Here is a 17,402-nt window from a genome sequence, read left to right on the forward strand (position 1 = left end):
TACTAGGGTGGTCTTCCAGTGGGTTAATGCCCAGAATAACCGTATTGATCTTGGTTAAGTCCGAGACGTGATGTCCAAGTCTTCCATTACATGTTTTCGCATTAAATTTCAAGTTGACAACCAATGCTTAATTGTAGTTTGAAATTCTTGTTATTGGTGAATTGATGTTGTTGAGTACATTGATAATTATTTGTATTGCTAAAGAATCATTTAAGTTAGTTTAAGATGATCCCTTAGAACACCTTGAACATAGACGTTAAGTGGAATGATCCCTTGTATTCGTCTATATTGATCTTGCAACGATATTGAAACTTTAGGGTATACGCATATGTTTCTCCTACGAGTAACTTGATTACTCACCCTAGTGGTTTAGGTTGTTTTTCAGGTAAAGAAACTATGTTCATGGATGCTTATCATCCTTAGAAGCTTTTGAGCTTGTTGAAGCATTTTTGTATATTAACATGCAAGTGTTTAGTATGCTTAACTTTTGAAGTTATAATTTTGTATACCATGTATGTATGGTACTTTTGAAGATTATGTAACCTCTTTGATGTGTAAAGATGCTTAATTAATCACTCTTGACAATAGAAGCATGTATGTAATGAGGCCAAGGGACAAACATGTCTATTTTGTACTTAGACACTTTTTGTATCAAATTTTTGCTTTATATGTCTTTTAATCAAAATTTAAAGTTTGAGAGGTCAAAATCTTGTAAATGATGTGTATGAGGCCATAGGCCATTATTTTGTACTCAAATATCTATAGCAAATATGTTAGCATGTTCACATATCCATTTTTCATTAAGCAATCAGTTTTGTGCATTCATTTTGAATTAAAACATCATGGGATTCAAGTTGAGGTAGTACCTTAACACCTTAGGCTCATAGCAGGTTCAGCAGCAGGATTTTGTGGTGTTTCGGTCGACCGATATCAAATGGTTTTGTGTTTGCACAGTAACATCAAATTCCAGTAGCCAAAAACACTGTTTAAGGGTCATTTCGATCGACCGAACCTTTATTTCGGTCTACCGAAGCAATTGGAACCTTTTCTTCATGATTTCAGGTCTCAGCATCTTCATTTTGGTCGTCCGAAACTTCATTTCGGTCGACCGAAATAGCTAGAACCCGAGCCTTGCCTCTATTGAGTTTCAGCACTGATTATCCGACTTCAACGGGTCATAACTTCTTCGTTTCTAATCCAAATGGGGTGATTCTTAAGCCTTAACTCAAGGATTTTGAGTCAGATTTCCAATGGTACTAATCCCATTCTCAAATTCCAAACACAATGAGAGTTATGTATGTTTTAGTGAAGCAATGTCAGTTTTCACTTCAACCGGGACGAGGCATTTTGTGGGATTCTTAGCCAAAGTCTATGGAACCTCTTGGAATGTTTCAAAATGATTAGATTAGGTTGTATTAACCTTGTTTGACTTGTTTAGAGTCAAGTTTCTCCTTTTAATAGTGAATTGACCTTTTTGCCCCTTGGATAGCAAATTTTATCCTTTTTGACATTTGTTTCCGTTTTTGTCCTTTCGTGACCTCATGGAGGGTCACGTTTGTGTCTTAGGAATGACTCTTATCTCTAGAGACCTTGGTTTACCTTTAGCTTCCGCAATTCGGATTCGTTATCGGATCACTTTCGGTTCATTACTAACGCACCGGGTTGAAAAACTTAGGCCGTCACATGTACAATGTACTTTATAAATGCCAATGTAATCTCTTTTACGCAAATTGTATCTTGGGATTCATTTGATGTAATGTAATGAGCCCAATGACCATTACTTTCCAATGTATGTTTAATGTATTACCTTATATCTCAATGTATGCTTAGAATCTTTTACACATTTTTATCACATTTCATGCTTTATTTTACTTGGGATTGACCTTAAAGCCCTTGGGGATCATTTTTGGGCAAAGGGGAGCAAGGTACTAACTTTAGATTTCATATTTTTTTGCTTCGGTTACTATTCACCATAATGTTCTGGTTTGGACGACTGGTAGCCACAATCTAAGACCGGTCGTCACTTGCCATGCGTGTGCGTCATTATGCGTGTAGCTTGCGCTCATGAGTTTCTAGGGTGTTGGATGACCAGTCATCTATAGTTGCTATCGGTCGTCCATTTGTTTTTTTGCTGGCCAACTTTTTCATCCGAACTTGCAATAGTCATAACTTGCTCATTTTAAATCCAAATTAGGTAATTACTGAGTCTAGATTAAAGAATTTTGAGTCATATTTCCAATGGTATCAATATCAATTCAAGATTCTAATCCTATAGAGAGATATACATATTTTAGTGGGATAGTGTAGGAAAATCACTTGACCGGGCGGTGGTAATTGTGGGAAACCATGACTAAGGGCCTTAGAACCTTTTGGGTTGTCATGAAATGATTAGATTCAATTGATTAAACCTCATTTGAATTGTTTAGAGTCAAATTTTCTCCTCATTGGGTAAAATGACCATTTTATCGTTGTTACCGGATTATGTCCGTTTTGACCTTCGCTTCCGCAATTACCTTCTAGTTGAGTCTGGTGGCTTCTTATGAGGCTCTTTTGTTGTCCTAGAGGTGGTTTTTTACCTCCAATGACCTCTTCCCTTATTTTTGCTTCCGCATTTTGGACTTGATATAGGGCCGGGTTTTAGTTATCTGGGTTAATGCATCGGATCACGAAATTTGGGGCTTTACATCTACACCACATTTGTTTTCCATGTCAATCGGTTTAAACGTTGAGTAAAACACAATCAAATTATACTAATTATTATCTAAACATATATGTTTTACTATATTTTACTAATTGTGAAACTCATAACAACCAATCATGCTGGAAATTGTGACCTTGGATGGGCCTAATTTCATTTCAATTATGGAATATGAGAAAGTATTACATGGCTTGAGATTACATGGTCACACTAATCACAACCCATGTTAAGAATTTATCAATTCTAATATTGTAATTGACAAATTTCGTAATACAAAACTCATTCTTGTAACTTATTGTTTATATGGTTAGTGAGAGATATAAATAGAATATGTTAGATGATTTAAGTGTGAAGATAAATTTGCTTGAAGAAAGTTACATTAAAAGCATAATAAGGTCCAAGATCTTCAACAAAGGGCTAATTAGTCAAAGAATTACTATAAAAAGGGCAATTTAGTCAAAGTTCTTCTTCAATGGGCAAAATAGTCCTAAAACAACTACAAAGGCATAATAACCTAGAGTTCTACCTCTGAGGGAAAAATAGTATAAGAACCATCAAAAGGAAAAATAGTCTAAGGGTCTATCATGAGGGGAAGAATAGCCTGACGATTAACTTTCAGGGTAAAGATGTAATTTTCCCAAGTATGAGTTTCAAAAGTAAGAATCATACTTGAATTTCATTTATCACCATTTAGGTGCATGCATACATATTATACATGATCATATGCTATTGGGTGAATGATAATTCCTATGGTATTTTATATATATTGGAAAAATAATTTTCATGATAAAACTATACATATTATATTTAGATTAAGTTTCTAGGGTTTTCTACTAAATATATACGAGATATATATATTTATATACATGTTTTCCTAAAATATATAGACGGTAAATATTGCTTAACATAAGTTTTGCTAAGAATGCTAATATTTTCCATAGTGATATTTTAACATGTTCTTGAGCATCAAAAAAATATTTTCTAAAAGATTGCATCCGTAGTATTTTGTTATGTTCAAAGTTATCTTCAACGACAAAGAAGTTGCCGTTGAATGACATAATAATAAGCATCAACAGGTATCTGATCGTAGAGTTGTCTCTGAATAACAGGACTCTGTCGAACCTTGTTAGACTCCAGGTCGGGGCAATGATGACCTTGGGGTAGAGGAGGGGAGTATGATCAGTGTTTGTGTCGCGGCGGTGGAGGTGATGGTGGCTACGGCTATCGCGGTGGTGGTGAAGATGGTGGCTATGTCCATCGTATGTGGAAGCAATGAAGATGGTGGCTCTGCTCTTACCTTCATCGTTTGCAAATTTAGGGCTCAAACTTGTTCCACCACGTTCCTCCAACGTCTACCTCCACATAGTAGCTTCTGGCGACACCTCTCACGCACGCCAAAAGGTCAATCTTCACTGTCTTCGCACAACCTCATCGGAGAGATCGAATGAAAGCCCTTCACTACTAATGGCCTGCTGACCACTTTCCTCTCTCTATCTTCTTTATGCCCTCGATTTGGAATGACCAAATATAAATTTTTTTTTTTCCTTTCATCGAGACTCAATTTGGGTAATATAGTAATTTTATAAACATATTCCTTTCATGTCATATTTATAAAATATTAGAGGGTATTGTAGTAACTTAACCTGAAGAATTTACCCGAACAAAATGCCGGCTGGTTTAGAGGGGGGAAGGTGTAAATTTTGGAGCAATGGGGGCATTGCGGGCCTAACGTGGTCATTTGTGTAAAGGAGTAAAAATCAACGCGCCTCCAAAAGCTAAACCCTCATCCGTGGGAACTGCCTATATCTTACACCCCCACTCCAAAGAGGAGATATCCATTTACTATTTATATTTTTTAAAACGTGTATGATAGGGTTTTTAAGGAACGAGGATTGTTTATAATTTTCCTGGGGTTTGCAAATGTCATCGTTGAGAGTGAAGCCATCACTCTTATCGCAATCTTCGTCTGCTCCGCCGGTCCTCGTCTCATGCCGAACTGATCCGCTGTGTTCTTCGATCAGCTTACCAAGAAAGATATTTATCAGTGGAAGAAGATTCGCTTTGAGAGCTCAAACCAACAGCAGCGACAACACTTCTAACGCTAAGGATTCCAAACCCCCTAATGGCAGTTTGGTATATATATACATATCCTCTCTTTCTATTTATGCATATGTGTGTAAGAAAATTGTTTGGGGAATTGTGTGTTTTTGTAAAATTGTGTGTATATCTGATTGGTTATTGGTTTGAATGTTTTGACCGATAGCTAAGGATTAATAAGGCATTGCAAATAAGGAAGAGGGGTGAATTGATAAGCTTAAATTACGCTGTTCCAGAAGAGTGATTAATCCAATATTGCAACTTCTATTCTGCTTTCATCTAATTAGTTTTCTTTACACGAAGCAATTGTTATTCTGAGTTGAAGGTAATATTTCACTTGAAATTAGTACTAGTGGAAGTTAGATCTGACATACTTAAGTCCATGGGATTGTCACATTCACCTTGGCTCATAACCCTGTGAGATATAGAGAACACTTGTCAAAGGGAAGAGGCACACAGTTGAGTATTTTGTTGAACTGGCCATCTATTTTACAGTTTTCGTAAGGGCTTAATTAAAGGTAATAGCAGCCATAATGGTTAGTGTTATAAATAATAGGTGCAACTAGTAGTTTAAAATTTTGAAAAATACCAAAAAGTTGTTTATTTGTTCTTGGTAGTAGATATATTTTTGGGTATGTTAGAGTGAGAAAAGGTGAAAGAATGGACATTTGAGAGAAATTTTGGAAGTTGAGTGGAAGGGTAAGTAAGTTTGCCACATGCATCAATACAAAAAAAGGTTTTGCATAGCGTGCAACGATACATTTACTTCATGCACCGGTACACCTTAGGCGAGAGAGCACTATTCACGAAAATACAATTTCTATGCATTTGTTCATTCGAGTTTGAGAACGTGTGCAATTCAATTAAAAACTTTCAAATTCTTGAATTTATACCCTTACACGCACGTCACAGGGTTTTGCACATTGTAAACCTCTCTTATACACACTAGTTTTGCCTATATCAACCTCCCTTCACAGTCAATAAACTTTCACAATCACTCTCTAGACTCTCCATATACGCTCTCAAGCTCTAGTTCTCAAATGCACCCAACCCTACTCACTCTTCTTCTCGAGCAAGAACTATGGTTCTTGAACTTTTGGTGTTAGGTAACACTCAGATTCATAGCCATTATGGCTGAAACTATAGGTCAAAAGAAAATTAGTCAAAGGTACATGCCGCCTCCCCCACAACAAGAAAGACCTTCTTCTGCAGCTCCAATGATTTCACAGGCCTTTCCGGACAATGCATTTGTAGACAATGATGTCAAGCAATGTTTTGAGGAGTACATCCAACACAAGCTTATCATCTTTAGAGATTACGATGATAATGATCGTCAACACCCAACAATGGCCAAAAAAAATTCGGTTCTTGGTGGACCAAATTTGCATTATGCACCTCACTTTGAGGCTAGTTTTTTGCCTCCTAATTTTGGCCTATTGAATACCATTTTTTTAAAATTCGGTGTTGCATGTGTAAGATGACGGGCGAATTGGTTAACCATCTCTTGTTGCATTGCAAAGTGGCAGAGGATGCTTGGAGTATGGTTCTGAATGTGTTTGGGGTTGATTAGGTGGTGTCAAGGAATACGGTGGATATGTTAGAGGCTTGGAGAGGGAGACCAATGGGCAGCCGGTTTAGAAAAGCTAGGAGGGTTGCACCTCTTTGTGTTTGGTGGGGGTTGTGGTTCGAGCAGAATAGGAGATCTTTCGAGGGAAAGGAGGCGCCGACATGGTTTATTAAGTGGCATGTTTTGCATTCTCTTTATTCTTGGGTTAATGGGAGAAATTGTCCATTTGTGGATAGTTTGTTGGATTTTGCTGACAACTTATTGTTGTAATGGCGCCTTTTGCGTCTTTTGTTTGATTTGTTAAGGGTTCACTCCCCTTCGAGCGTCTTTGTTAATATATATTTACTTATAAAAAGATATATATATATTTTTCAATCTACACCAATAGAAGGGAAAGCTACCCAAATATTGCCTTGAGTGGCCTCATCATATAGCTTATGATGACAACATAGAAGGGAAAGCTACCCACTCTCATGCTTGGCAGCACAATTCTTTCTCCAAATCCTCTTGTTTCTTATTCTTTTTCCATATTCTAGAGACTCATTCTTTTATTTTTATTACTTATTGTATTTCATTATAATATGATCATGTTTCTTTTGTGATGAACTTTTGCCATTTAGTCTCTCCCAAAGATTCCTTCGTCACAATTTTAATATAATATTCCATTTTTACATTGGTAAAATGCTCGGGCTTTCAAGCCTGAAAATCCGAATTCGAACCTTGAGAGCAGCCACTTTGTGCAAGTATTGCCAAAGGTTAGGTTTGTTTTGGTCCACCCCTCCTAGGAGACCACATTGGGTAATAACCCTTCTGTCAATGTCTAGGACTTCATGCTTCGTATTCCAAGTGACATCAAACACTCATTTAGCAAGGACAAAAAGTCCTTGAATATTTAATTGGTATAACACTTGTTTAAAATAAAACTTAAATAGGCTCTTTGACTTCTTCTAATGTTCAATGCGCATGCCCCTCAATACGAGGAAAATTGTCTACTCCAGTTTATTGGACATCTAGTAAAACACATTCTAAGGTTGGTAGACAACTTATCATTGGAGGAACATACTATCATGAAACAACTTGTATGCACAACAAGTTAATTGTTGAACCATCCAGAAGAGCTGATGCACGATCTACCACCACGGCAATGATGGCATCTTTTGTGTTAGGTTGAGAACTATGTGGAATAGCAAGAAACTTGTTTACATTCTCAGTAGACTAATATTGAAGTTTTTCTAAAGAAAAAAATAAAATAAAAAAGAAAAAGGAAAAGGAAAAGACTATTAGTGAAGTCATGGGGAAAACTGCCATCTAAGAGGAAAAAAAGAGATCCAACCACAAATCCAGTTTTTTGGTTGATCTTAGTTTTTTGCTAGACGGGTTGGGAGAGAACGGGGCAGGATCGTCAGCTGCTCGCATACACCACAAGCATATTTAGAAGCAGAAGTAGTTGCCAAAACAGTCAAAACTGTTTATTCACCTTCAGAAGTAAATAAGGGCTAAAAACTTGAAGGGCTCTAATGAGAATGATTTGCTGGAAATGAAGATTATGAAATTGATCACCATGATGAGTTTGAAGCTGTTGAAAATGATTCAGAAGGACAATCATGGATATGCATAGGACATGGAGGACAATGACAATTGATGTTTATGTAAAGTGTAGACCAGAGACTTCTGTTGCGTCTATGTTGAGCTAGTTCTCCGTATCGACTGACTCAACAACTCGGCTGAGTCTGACTTATCAAAAAAAAAACAAAAACAACTCGGCTGAGTCTGAGTCTTAGCAACTCAGTGGAGTACAAGTTGGATTCTGATATTTATCAATATATTGGTGGGAATCGGAATCACATGAGACTTAACCGAGCCCCTAGGGAATTGACCGAGTTTCGTTTGAGTCAGCGCACACCTGATGGTGCGTAAGGTTAATTAAATTATACGACCAAAAACAGATTCTCTTACCTTATGCCAGACATGGCACCACATTTGTTACACCAGTGTGTGTCTGCATTGGTAGTGCATCTTCTTCTTCTAACCATGGTGGTGAGGATGAAGCAACTATTGAAAAGGCATCATAAAAGGGAGAAAAGAGCATCAAAATAGTGATTCCCTCATCTTGGCGAAGCTTCCCTATCTAGAAATGGTGTTTTCGGTTGTTCTACACTTGGAGAGTGAGCATTATGCACCTGGTTTTTATTCCTTGCCACGTGGAATTTCTCTTCAAGAACAGAGCAGATTTTGCAGATGTACCATTGATTTTGTAGGAGCAGATGCAAAAGTTCACTTTTCAAATTTGAAATCAATGAAGCTTTCCCTCCTCTCTTTGCTACTATTGGAAGGGATCATCTAACCGTGGACTATGGAGTGCACACTTCCAAGTGCACTATCCAACCCATGATCATCCAGTTACCCATCTTTTGACACGTACTTGTGACCGGCCCCTATGAAGCATCCAGTTCATCTTATTCTCTTGAGCAATGCCGAAGATGATGGTGATTCTCTAACCTTTAACTTCAAACATATTTCTTGTGAGTACTTTTGTTGCAAAGAGCACCTTTCGATCAATTTCAATGCTTAAAAGCAAGCTATTAGGATTGAGAATGAGTATTGTTCAAAGTCCCTCTAGAAATTTCAAACGAAGGTCATGCTGAATGGGGGAGTACTTTCGTGGAATACTTCATTGAAAAATAAGATTATCTTTCTACCTTTTGAAATCTTTAACCATCAGATTATGGAAGAACAGTGATGATAATGATGAGGACTTTAGAAAATGGGGAATATCTCAATAAAATTCTTGAAGATGACCTTATTATTTTGGGGGAGAATATCTTTATTGAGAAATTTTTTGGACGATGCTGGCCTAGTTTCATGGGTAGTATACTGGGCAATCTGTTAATCTGACTTGCTTGAAGTTTTGTCTTACTTATGCTAGAGTGTGAATTGAAGTTGATGCTTGCAAGTACATTCTCAAACCTTCAAGCTTGATCTAGCATGCAATTATCCCTTTTAAATTAGAGTTCAAGTTCCATTGAAACCTCAAAGACATTTAAATTTAAATCTTTTAGACATGCCATGTAATCTAGCCTCTTCAATCAACTTCTAATCCTAAACAAGAGGAGAGTCGAGAGAACTTGGCTCCTAAATGGAATTAGAATAAGATTGTGATAGAAGTCCTGATTACTTCTATGAAGGAAAGAGAGAAAGCCTAATTCGGTTAAAGCTTCATCATCTTTTTTTTTTTAAATTCTGTATTGGTTTTTGAGGTTTCTTCTGCCAGTACTTCAAAAGTTTCAAAGCGTCTTCACATTCATAAGAAGTGTATGGAGATTTTAGCTGATGACTACTTCGAGGGGAGTCTATTAGGCTCCAATAGGGGCATTATGAAGCTTTTGATCATTGTCTTACTTCAATGAACCCATTGAAGGGCTCTCAAGGGATCTTGCCTGTGAACCCCACTTTAGGTAACTTCTCCTACCCTTTGGGGTTGTTAGAGGCACTTTATTTGGTTCCCTTCTCTTTCGGGTCGTGAGAGAACTCTCATGAACCTTAAATGTGAACGCTGAGAATTTTCTCTAAGCTTGAGACTTTTAAGGTGCTTCTTTGTATTATCCGCATTTTTTTTGGGGTAAAAAAATAACTTTAAAAAAATAATAATAAAAAATTTATGTCGCCTCCTACTTTTTCCCATGGAAGGGCAAAATAGTGTCCTCTTATACCTGTTAGTGCCATTATGAAATTCATATCGTATTTGTTAGAATGTTTGTGTGTGTGTGTATATATATATATATATATGCTGGATCATTATGTAATTACATATAGCTGGTAGGGTCATTATGTAATTAGCTCCTCTTGTATCTTTATATAAGCTTGTGTTGGCTTAGGGTTGTGATATATGAAATATACAGATTGTAGCCTCTATCATCTCTCTCTCTCTCTCTCTCATTAGTTTGAACATGGTATCAGAGCAATATGAAATCGTGGTTGTGGGAAAACTGCAATTGTGTTGTTTGTGTATAGATCGGAATCGCGATTGAGGTCAAACCTGTTTGTTGTCGAAAGTTTGGTAGCTGGTCTGTTCAGAGCCCCTCGTTCGTCGTCCTTTTAGATCTTAAGCCTGTTTGGTTGTTCGTGTTGTTACCGCTTTGGCTGTCGGAGAGCTCGCTGCCTACTATTGTCGTTATTCGCAGAGGTGAGGCTTCATAGATTCGTGTTTTCTTTTGGCCAGAAGTTGCAGAGGTTCTGATTTGGTGTGGTGTCGCTGCTTGTTGATTCGGCCGCTGCTTGTGATTGGATTGCTGTCGCCGTCGCCGCCACTGCGTGCTCGCCGACGTCTATGAGGTTGTAAAGAAGAACAACCGTGTTTGGCTATGCGGCTATGCTATTCTAACCTTGGTGTACTAAAACCAGAGTTACAAAGATCTGGTTCTGATTCGAACTGGTTGACCAGATTCGACCCGTTCGCCCAGATTCGGCCCGTTTGCCCAAATTTGGCCCTAATACAAAGTCAGCCATTTTTTCCCAGGTTTGATAATTTTTCTTTGTTCTCTTCTCCATGGCTGCCAGTTCAGAACTGTTATCTTCCGCTTCCTTCAATCCTCCCATGACTTCAATAAAGCTCAGTGGCAAGAATTCCGTTTTATGGGTCTAGTCAGTAAATTTTCTTGAAAGCCAAAGGCTTTTGCACTCATTTGGTTAAGGATAAACCTAAAGATAGTGATGTTGATTTCAGTTCATGGGAACAAAGGGATGCTCAGATCATTTCCTTAATGCTGAATTGTATTGAACCCCATATTAGCTCCAACTTGTTGTATTTGGACACTGCCAAGGAGATATGGAACCGACTCCAACAGTTATATTCGGGTACTGGTAATATCACCAGAATATATGAGGTGTGCAGACAATTCTTTGACCTCTAGCAAGGTACTCACAATCTAGAAGAATAATTCTCACGGGCAATGGGAATTTGTGAAGAAATGAACTTGTATCAGTCCATCACCTCTGATGTAAAGAGCATGCAACAACAATGCGAGGATTTTAATGCTGTTCGTGTTCTCATAGGCAGTGTTATCAAAAGCGCGCTTGGGCGGGCGCCTACAGGCGCAGCAATTGCGCCTCACAATAGCCTTGGCACAGCGACCTTTACTAGGCGCGCGCCTGGGCTGCGCCTTGGAGCTTGTATAAGCATGCCTCTTGTATTATGCATAGGTTGCCAATATATTTTATATATTTAATGTGTTTGCTAACTTTCCTTTTATAGTTTATATTATTAAATATTAGTAATTTAGTATATACTTACAGCTTTGGAAACTAAAAAAGCTTTTGGAAACTTAAAAGCAAAAAATGGTAATTTTGTCATCTTGTGAGGCAACCCATCAATCAATAAAAATCAATTAAGCAAAAGTTGTTGTAGAAGAAACGTGAGGGAGTGGGAAAGTCAAAAGTGGGAAAGAGAAGAGAGAGAGAGAAAGAAAAAAAGAGAAGAGAAGAGAAGAGAAGAGAAGAGAAAGAAAGGAAGAGAAGAATCTGTTGCCTCCTTTCGACGAAGCCAAGATCAGCCTACTAGGTCAGTAATTTTAGTTTAGTTTTTTTTTTCCTCCTTATCCTCTTCTCTCTCTCATCTGATTTTTTTTTTTTTTTTTTTTTTTTGGGTCTCTGTTTTTCTTTTTTCTTTTTCTTCATGTAGGGGCTCTATTTTTTTTTTTCCCCTCATCTACTCAGAGTCTTAGACTACTCCTTTCTCTGTCTTCTCACTAGCCTTCAATTTTTTGTTTTTTCCCTTCATCTACTCTAGTGGACCAGTACTCTGTGTTTTTTTTTTTCCTCCTCTTCTCTTCTCTTCTCCTCTCTCTCATCTGGTTTATTTTATTTTATTTTTTTATTTTTTCTGGGTCTTTGCTTTTCGTAATTTTTTTTTTCCTCCTCTCTAAGTCTTATTTTTGGCCTTCATTTTATTTGTTTTTTTTCCCTTCATCTACTCTGTTTTTTCTTTCTTTCTTTATTTTCTTCATTTACTTTATCTCTTTATTATTATTATTTTTTCAATCTCTGTCTCTCATTTTTTTCTGATCTCTATCTCTCATTTTTTCCTCCCTTCTTGGCTTCTTCTTTTGAATGTAATTTACTGAAATTTGCTGCATGCTGTTTGCTGGAATTTGCTAGATTTTTTAAATTTTGAATGCTTGTTTCTGAATGCTGTTTGTTGAATTGCCTGAATGCTGTTTGCTGAATGCTTGTATGCTGAATTTAACTTGGTTCATTGACCTCATTCTATTTCTCATTGTAAATAGATAGGAAAAAATGTTAAAAGATCCAGCTTGGAATTATTGTCGCCTACAAAAGCCACAAGATAGGAATGCAACAACGTGTAATTTTTGTGAAAAAGTTATGAAAGGAGGTATTTATAGGGCTAAGCAACACATTTTAGGGGGACATAGAAAAGTACAAGCATGTAGAAAGTGTCCTAAACATGTGAAAGAAGAGATTAGAGAATACATGAGCAAGAAGAAAGAAGAAAAGGAATACACAAATTTGTTGCCTGATTTTGATGACATGGATGATCAAGATGAGGATGAAGTAACAATTATTGATGTTAAGGGTAAAAGAGTGGCAAGTGGAACTGGAAGCAATAATATTCAATCAAAAAAGCAAAAGCAGAAAGTCCTATTGATTTGTACTTCACCCCTCCTCAGGAAGTAGTTGTGCAAAATAGAAAAAATGACAAGGGTAAGCAAACAACAATTGATAATGCTTGCAAGAAAGAACTTAGAAACCGAGCATGTCAATGGTTTGCAAGATGGATGTATGATGTTGGGATATCATTCAATGCCCTTAATTATGATAGTTTTGCACCAGTTGTTAAAGCTATTGGCCAACATGGTCCAGGAATGAAACCTCCTCCTTATCATGAGGTGAGAGTTCCCCTCCTCAAGAAAGAACTGGAGCATGCAGACAATTTAATGCGGGATTATAGAGAGGAATGGGCAAAATACGGATACACAATTATGGCAGATGGATGGGAGGATAAAAGACACAGGTGTTTGATTAATTTTCTGGTGAATTGTCCTAAAGGGACAATGTTTATTCAATCTGTTAATGCTTCCTCTTATTCAAAGATCGGAGAAAAAATGTTTGACTTGCTTAACAAGTTCGTGCAACAAATTGGAGCATCAAATGTGATTCAAGTAGTCACTGATAGTGCCTCTTCTAATGTTGTGGCAAGTATAAATTTCAATATGTACTTGATGTGAAAATTTTAGGTTTATTGCTTCTAGCCTTCTATTAATCCAAATTTTCTTTCTTTACAACAGGGAGAATGTTAGAGGGAAGGCACTGACATTTGTATTGGTCATCTTGTGCTGCACATTGTGTGACCTGATGTTGGAGGACATTGCTAAGATCCCAACTATAATGAGGACCATAAAGAGAGCTATAATGTTAAATGGTTATATTTATAACCGTTCGGGTTTGTTAAACATGATGAGGCATTATACTGGACATAAAGAGTTGCTTAGACCTGCAACGACTCGATTTGCCACTTCATTTATCACGTTATCAAGCATCCATCATCAAAAGGATTGCTCGAGGAAGACGTTCACTTCACAAGAATGGACCTCCAGTAAATGGGCGAAAGAGATACAAGGGAAAAATGTAGCACAGATTGTGTTGATGCCTACATTTTGGACAAGCATTGTGTACTCTCTCAAAGTAGCAAGCCCTCTTGTTCGTGTACTTAAGTTGGTTAATGGTGAGAGAAAGCCTCGAATGGGATATATTTATGCAGCTATGGGAAGGGCTAAAGAAGCGATAGTTAAAGTTTTTGGTGGGAATGAGAAGTATAAGGACATCTTTAAGATCATTGATACTAGGTGGAATATCCAACTCCATCGCCCTTTGCATGTTGTTGGGCATTTCTTGAACCCAGAATATTTTTATAGCAATCCAAATATTGAGCAAGATGAAGAGGTGATGGGTGGTTTATATAAATGCATAGAAAGATTGGTTCCAACCACTAAAGTGCAAGATAAAATATCTTTGGAGTTGAGTAGATATATGAAAGCTGATGGTCTATTTGGCTCATCAATTGCTGCTAGACAAAGAAAGTCAAGGGCACCAGGTAAACAACTCAATTAATCATTTTTTAGTATATTTGAATTTGAATTTTGTTAATTTTTTACTAATAATATGTAACATAGTTGTCAAAAGCGCCGAAGATGCCCTTGTCGATGTTACAAGGGAAATCTCCTCATTCTGTCCTATTTCCCAACTCCGCATCGTTTAATTTAACTCCTCGGGCTTTTGGATGTGTGTGTTACGTACATAACCTTGGACCCGGTCTTGACAAACTCGACCCTTGTGCCACTAAGTGTGTTTTTCTTTGGTATTATCACACTCAGAAGGGTTATCGTTACCACAGTCCTCATTTTCAACACTATTTCACTAGTGCTGATGTCTCCTTTTTTGAGTCCCTTCCATATTTTTCTGATTCTACTACTTCTCTCGATATTACTCTTGAGCCACCTATGCCAACTGTTCCCTCTCTATTCCCTGCTCCCGCACCTCCTCGCTCAGTTATCATTGTAGGTTTATACTCGACGACCTCAACCGCCTACTTCGCTCCCTCCATCTCCTTCAGAGTCTTCAGATCCGACGCCATCTATTATACCTGATGATTTGCTTATTGCTCTCCATAAGGGTTCTCGGTCGTGTGTTACTACACATCCCATTTCTAACTTTGTCTCCTACCCTAATGTTTCATCCTCTTTATCTTGTTTTTTATCCAAAATGTCTGCTACTTTTGTTCCCAAGACTTTGCAGGATGCTCACTCTAATTTGGATTGGTGCCAAGCCATGGTAGATGAAATGGATGCCCTCTACCGTAATCAAACTTGGGATCTTGTTCCCTTACCTCCGGGTTCCAAAACAGTTGGTTGTAAGTGGGTCTACACTGTTAGATACCTTCACGATAGGTCTATTGAGTGGTTGAAGGCTCGTCTAGTGGCAAAAAGGTACACTCAGACTTATGGTGTTGATTATGATGAGACTTTTTCCCCTGTTGCTAAGATTTCTTCTATTCAGGTACTTATTTCCATTGCTACCAATTGTAATTGGCCGTTGTTTCAATTGGATGTCAAAAATGCCTTCTTACATGGTGACTTGGTTGAAGAAGTTTATATGGAGCAACCCCTTGGGTTTGTTTCTCAGGGGGAGTATTGTCACACTGTTTGTCGCCTTAAAAAGGCCCTGTATGGATTGAAACAATCTCTTCTGGCTTGGTTTGGAAAATTCTCTGAGGCAGCATTAGAATTTGGTCTTAGCAGATGCCAGACCGATCATTCGGTATTTCACCAGCGCACTAAAGCTGGCTTCATTTTTCTTGTGGTGTATGTAAATGATATTGTGATCACAGGTAACTACGCAGGCATGTCTGTCGGCGGTGATGCTGCACAAACTGGGAAAGGTGCAAGATAATGGCTGGTCACCGCACTATAAATCCTCCCAAAATCGAACATATCTACCGTCACGAACCTTGAATCTAATATAGGAAGAGAAAACATCCTAGCCGAATGAATTTCCACACACCAACTCCTCCCGCAATAGTGACTGGACGAGTAGACCAGCCGCCACGCTCCTCCCCAAAACGACATGAAACAAGCCTTCTCTAAGGGCGATGCCTTTCCGTGTCGAATCTCCATAACCATTTTGCCCAAGAGAGCTTGATTAAACAGGACCAACCTCCGGATACCCAGACCAGCTGACTTGTTGGGCTTGCAAACTTGCTCCCACCTGACAAGATGATACTTAAACCCTTCGCCCCTTTTGCCCAGAGGTAATCCCTTTGGATCTTTTCAATCCTTTTAACAACAGAGCATGGAATTTGTAACACAGATAAAAAATAAGTAGGCAGGCACAAGAGAGTACTCTTTATGAGGGTAACTTTTCCCCCCTTCGACAGATATTGCTTCTTCCACCCTGCCAACCTCTTAACGTACCTATCAATCACAAGATCCTAGCTCCCCACTTTCCTAGAGGAGACCCCCAAAGGCAAACTCAAATAGGAATAGGGAAAGAACTCACCCTACACCCAAGAATTGCGGCTAAGGAGGAAATATCCTTAACATCCCCAACCAGAACAAACACGCGCTTAGCCACATTGACCTTCAGCCCAGAAACCGCCTGAAAACAATCCAGAATGCAGCTCAAATATCTAAGTTGAGACACATCAGCATCACAAAAGACCAAGGTATCATCCGCGAACAGAAGATGAGAGATCTCCATCTAATGAGCTAGATCTCTGCGCACCCTAAAACCCTTGATAAGACCGAGATCCTCTGCCCTTCTCATGAGTCTGCTCAAGCCCTCCATTACGACAAGAAAAAGAAAAGACGACAAGGGATCTCCTTGTCTTAAACCCCGAGAACACCCGAAGAAACCAGTAGGAGACCCATTCATGAGAACAGAGAACTTTACGGACGAAAGACATGTCTCTATCCGTTTCCTCCATCTACTTCCAAACCCCATTCTCTAGAGTAAGTACAACAGGAAATTCCAATTAACATGATCATAAGCTTTTTCAATGTCAAATTTGCATAAAACTTTCGGGACACCACTTCGCAGTCTGGAATCCACACATTCGCTTGCAATAAGAACTGAGTCTAGAATTTATCGTTCTCCGACAAAAGCAGTATGGGAATCCGAAATAATCCCATCCATGGCATACCTCATCATAAGAGCAAGAACCTTGGCAATGAGCTTGTAAATGCAACCCACAAGGCTAATTGGTCTAACATCCTTAATGTCAGAAGTGCCACCCTTCTTAGGGATGAGGGCAATGAAAAAGGCATTTAACGACTTCTCGAAGGCACCATTAGAATGATACTCCTAAAAGGTGCCCATCACCTCATTTCTCACCACCTCCCAACTTTCCAACAGAAATCGCATAGTAAACCCATCTGGCCCCGGGGCTTTGTCACCATTGCAACTCAATAAGGCCTTTAACACTTCCTCTTCGGAAAAGGGATCTCAAGATGATCTCTATCCAACTCAGAA

The 17,402-nt window shown here is 38.4% G+C and overlaps 1 protein-coding gene across 2 annotated transcripts in view; it reads left to right on the top strand.

The window, feature by feature from the left end:
• Positions 1–4,515: 4,515 nt before the first annotated feature.
• LOC132276257 (uncharacterized) overlaps positions 4,516–17,402 on the top strand; it is a 36,211-nt gene continuing 23,324 nt past the window's right edge. Inside the window, exon 1 of one of the 2 annotated variants that reach the window (XM_059777610.1) lies at positions 4,516–4,831. In XM_059777610.1, the coding sequence (XP_059633593.1) occupies positions 4,619–4,831 (213 nt within the window). In that variant the 5' untranslated portion in view covers positions 4,516–4,618. The remainder of the gene's footprint in view (positions 4,832–17,402) is intronic. The other variant, XM_059777611.1, reaches the window with a different exon arrangement.

Source organism: Cornus florida, unplaced genomic scaffold (genome assembly GCF_030987335.1).
Source record: "Cornus florida cultivar Cherokee Brave unplaced genomic scaffold, ASM3098733v1 CherokeeBrave_3.0.0_Hap2_Chr10, whole genome shotgun sequence".
NCBI lineage: Eukaryota > Viridiplantae > Streptophyta > Magnoliopsida > Cornales > Cornaceae > Cornus > Cornus florida.